The following is a 4739-nucleotide window of genomic DNA, read 5'->3' as shown; positions in this document are numbered from 1 at the left end:
CGCTTCTGGCGCTACACGCGGCCGCCCCTCGTCAGGCTTGTCTCCCCCATTGCCCGCTAAACAGCCCGTCCGCGGCGCAGCAACGTTCGAATGGGCTTCCATCACACTCCCCATCACTGGAAAATTGTTGTTGTATGTGAAGACCCTCGCATGTCCTAATCTGTTACCAACGGACCGTCCTATTATACCCACGTGCTTTTCCATCCAAACTTGTTGGTCCGTACGTCCAACCCAGCCCAAAATAGCCGACGGCATTTGTCAGGACAGTGGTAGTACAAGTCTGCCGCCCGCCCAGGAAGTCACAAACGGCTAACACAGACATGGACCGCGCGTCGGCCGGCAAACCCGGGTTGACCGTCGCCTATCGGATGTCTACTCCGGCCGACTACCGTTCCAGGTCCCTTTGACGCCGACTACCTATCTACATGACTATTAGGTACCTATTCCCTATCGTGAGCAAGGAAAGGGGGCTCTTCTGGTCTTGGGAGAAGTGAATGTGAAACAAGTCTTTTTAGTATCCGAGCCGAGCCCTACACATATGTCGTCTAAGGGGGGGCTTTTCTTGGACTCTTGGCAACATTCGGTTCGATCGAGCTGGAAGTATGTCTTCTCGTCTTCGTTTGTGTGTAACTTTAGGATATACGGGTACGGATTAGACGCTCTTTTCGAGTTCCAACGTTCTTCAGGGTCTCCCGTATTCAATCCCCGTATTCCGGTCTCCGGATCTACATTTGTTCAGCCGGTATCTCGTTGCGGACCATTACCCAGAACAAAAGTACTGCTCCTTAACCTTGCTCTGAATAGGCATAGGAATGAGACAACAATCAAAAAGGGAGCTGGGTCAAACTCCGAAGGGCCACGGCAGGCAGGCAATGATGGCCTTATGGTCTCCTAAGTCCGAGAGAAGCTGACCAATAACTGTCGGAGTTGGGCTGGGAAAGGGGCAGACATCACGCTCATTGGGCCCATACCAGACTGATTGACGACACCTGCGACTTGCCTGGTTAAGGTATGTACTGGTTCGCTACTTCACTCCACTACAATCATGAATATTGTGTATTTCATACTAGCACATCGTCCGCCAGCTCTTCAAATCTTCCACTCCCTCTCCCCCAGCCGGATACCAAACCTGTTCAATTCACTCAATCTCGCACTCGAGGTCCAAGCCCAGGGGGGATGTCGGACTCAACTTGCGCGCAAGATGACGACAGCTTCCGTTCCAGGGTTTGAGCGAGTTCTTTGAACTACCTACCGGTACTGATACCCGGCGGCAGTATTAGAAATACTAACCAATCGATAGGGCTACCTACCAGAGGAAAGAAGGAGGATGAATAATAAACATGAAATTCGTCCGAGATATGCAGATCCCCAAGGTGGCATGCATCTATCTTTGACTCATTGAAATTCCAGTCCCAAAAGGGCTGGCCGAGCAAAGTGAACTGAACTGAACGGGTAGACCGACTCAACTGACCTGAGTTTCATTACTGAATGGGTAGGATTGACAAAGACGTCGCAAGGGTCTAGTTTCCTGTGGGTGGTGGGCAGTCAAAAACGGACGATGTTGCCTGAAGACACTCTGCACTCGCAGTTGAGTTGTATTCGGTGGATGCCCGGATGTCGGTGTTTGTACCCTGATCGTGAGTCCGTGACTGGACCTTCCAGTTCATCCGAGTTTCGTCTATGTTACCTATCTCAGTTGGGTTGGATCAGTCAGTTGGCCGATCGTTACTGTCTTTTGCCCTCTTTGCTCGCTTGTCGGATGTTGTGTAACGTCACGCAAGAACCGAGAGAAGCGCAAGACCAAAGAGCAAGAGCGAACTTGAAGGGTGCTCGGCTCAAAGTCCGGAAATGCAGGCGTCACGGTGAATGCAGTTGCTGAGTAAGTGCTATGCGCGGTAGTGTGTGTAACGTTGGTAGGTACTTCATGCAATGGAGGGACGGGCAGCTTGGATGGAATTGGAGGACTGCCCTGAGTTCGATTTGACAACCGCGCAAGACGAAGAAAAGGAAGTAGTACCTTACAGCTTAGGCTCAATCAGTCGATATGTGGTGTCGGAAAGCGAGTCGTGCTTTCCATTGTCTGCTAGCGAGTGTCTGTGACCAAGTAATCTCAGCTCGCTGAGCAGTCATGAGTGAAGTTGAAGTAAGTGCAAGGAAGGAGCGAAGGCATCAAGTCACTACAAAATGTATCTCCGTTAGTGATGTCCATTCTTTACCACGACAATGCTGGCCATTCTACTTTGACCCCTTACCAGATTATGGCTAGAGATACTTGCACGAGCTTCCATGCTTGCCCCCTACAGCAATGCGCTCTCCGTTGTGCATACCTTCCTCTCGCATCGCACCACTGTACTACACTACAGAACTGGCAGTTGCCATGTAATACCAACAGCCGGAGACAAACCGACGGGAATTATCTCTGCTATTCCCGTGGCTCAACCACTCCCTCTCCCGTTCACCAACATAAGGTAGGTATGTACAACTGCGGTTGAAAGTTTCCCTAGGTGGTCAATCAACCTTCTTCGTCTGGAAGTGGAAGGACCAAGGCCGTGTTGTGTGCTTGCGAATCTATAACGCAGTTACCCAACCCAACCGGGACCGTCATAAGGTACTCATCATGATCATGAATGAGCATGTTTCTGATGTGCCACCCGCCCTCTTATCATGCGGTAACCAACAACCTTGATGGTCACTCAATCATCATGATGTCTGATCTGCCTTCCCCGTTGGAAGAACCACGCAGAATGGCGGGCATGCCCAAAGAGGCGGAGAGGGGGTTGTGTGGGTGAAGGGGTGGTTGAATGTTCCATTCGATGCTATATTGGGAATGGGATGGGATGGGACAGGTTACAGCACCCGAACGGGCTGTGGTCTCGGAGTCTCGGAATTCCTTTCGTGTGGTTGCAGGCTGTTTATTCTTGAACTTATGGACGGATTTCGGAGAAAATTATCATGCTCTTCGGGAATTCGGAAGGGTTCGGTGTGATGAACAGACGTAGGTAACTACATACGCAAGAGTGGCTGCCCCCCCCAAATGGTGGTTCTCGTTGTTCCACAGATGGACGGGCGGTCACCGCGCAGGGGAATTATTGAAAATGACATTTTACTTGAAGACACGAAACGAGGATGGCTCAAAAGAGCAAGAAAGAACCGCGAGTCGCAATGGCGAGCGAGACACTCACTTAGGTACTAGTAAGAAGCAGAAAGTAACTATGGGGGGCCATAGACGGGCAATATCGGACCACTTCTCGGAAGAATTGACTACGGAACGAACTTCAAATTGACGCTAGGTCTAGTTGCGGTATATAAGTCGTCGTCGGTATTTGAAGATTGCTTTCCTCAATTGAGTGCCTGAGTGCCTCTGAGTTACTTACTGGAGTAGGGACGTAGGTACTTCCACAGTACAAACCATATCGATGTTAAAAGTTACTTGTTGTAAATACTTGCGTTTTGTTTCTTCAGTTTTGACGATGTACGGTGCCTCGGACCTATCTCCCTCACTCACTTTTCTTATGCACAGCTAAGGAGGCCCGTTGGCTCTAGTCAACAAGGCCTAAAAGCGAACTGGACGAAGAAAAAACCCTAGGTACCTAGTCAGTCGTGTTAGATAAGAAGAAGGCTATGCTCCAGGTTCATCTTGTCCGCGCGTCCTCGTAAGTGCGGCGGCCGCAATGACCCGCTAATAGCGCCAACAAGACTTGTTGTTGGTCGTGTGTGGATAGTAGCGTATATGGCTTCAAATGAAGAAAGTGCTATTTGGAGGCAGCCGTTGAACAAGCTTGTTATCTTGTTTTGCCGTCATGAGATTATCTGCAGTAAACCAGATCCAACAAGCACGATAGCATCTGCTTCAATGTTGTTGGGTTTGATAACCTCTAAGCAATGCTTCTTCTAATGGAGAGACAATGAACACAGCTTGCTTGAACCCCATTCCACTCTTTCCCACCAGCTAAACTTTTGAGTAAGACAACAAAAGTGAATATGCTGTGAAGGAAAGCTCTAAACACCACTTGCATAAAGGCAAGCCAGTGATACTCATGATAATACTGATACAGAAGCAAGTGAAGAAAAATAAAAAAAACTGTGCAACCCATCCATCCATCCATCCATCCATCGCACACGTAAAGCTAAGTAAAGCTCTATGCCATGCCTCCCTATCTTCATCCCTAGCAGCAACAGACCAATAAGGCATAACACAGTCCAAACTCTCTTGAATCATTTTCCTCAATTTCTTTTCACCTTCCACGCTCGCAATGACAGCCCGTTTCGCAGAAGCATGTAACTCAAAGCTCGGAGATGAAGCGTTACCAAAGATCTTATCCCATACATAACCACTCCCATTTCTTTTCGAAACTCTAAGCTTCAACTTCACATAATCCCCATCCTGCCATACCATTCTCAAAATACCCTCCGTTTCCTCCAAGGATATTACCGGATAATCATCACGGCGTCCCCCCACTCGCCTCCTAGGTCTAGTTACTATCTCCTTCTAAGCAGCACCGGCACCGGGACCCGAATTTCCTCCTCCTCCCGCTCCTGCTCCCGCTCCTCCGCCTCCGGCGCCGCCACCACCAACATTGCCCCCACCACGAGCTCTCTTGGGCCCCCCTTGGTTTCCTCCCTCTCCGTCACCTCTAGGCCTCTTGTTTCCAGCGGCTTGTTGACCGGGTTGGAACTCGCCGGCATGGGGGTTCATGCCGCCGCCTCCTTGGCCGGCGTTGGCTCCGCCGCGTCCACCA

The 4739-nt window shown here is 50.0% G+C and overlaps 1 protein-coding gene across 1 annotated transcript; it reads right to left on the bottom strand.

Annotated features, from left to right (window-relative positions):
• Positions 1–3858: 3858 nt before the first annotated feature.
• Positions 3859–4176, bottom strand: B0H65DRAFT_469387 (uncharacterized protein). The gene has a single exon (XM_062827007.1). It carries the CDS (start codon positions 4104–4106, stop codon positions 3876–3878), a length of 231 nt encoding a protein of 76 aa, XP_062680595.1. The 5' UTR covers positions 4107–4176; the 3' UTR covers positions 3859–3875.
• Between the last annotated feature and the right edge of the window lie 563 nt (positions 4177–4739).

The sequence above is a fragment of the Neurospora tetraspora genome (assembly GCF_033439725.1).
Source record: "Neurospora tetraspora strain CBS 560.94 chromosome Unknown B0H65scaffold_5, whole genome shotgun sequence".
Classification (NCBI taxonomy): domain Eukaryota; kingdom Fungi; phylum Ascomycota; class Sordariomycetes; order Sordariales; family Sordariaceae; genus Neurospora; species Neurospora tetraspora.
This window is presented reverse-complemented; position numbering and strand designations above follow the sequence as displayed.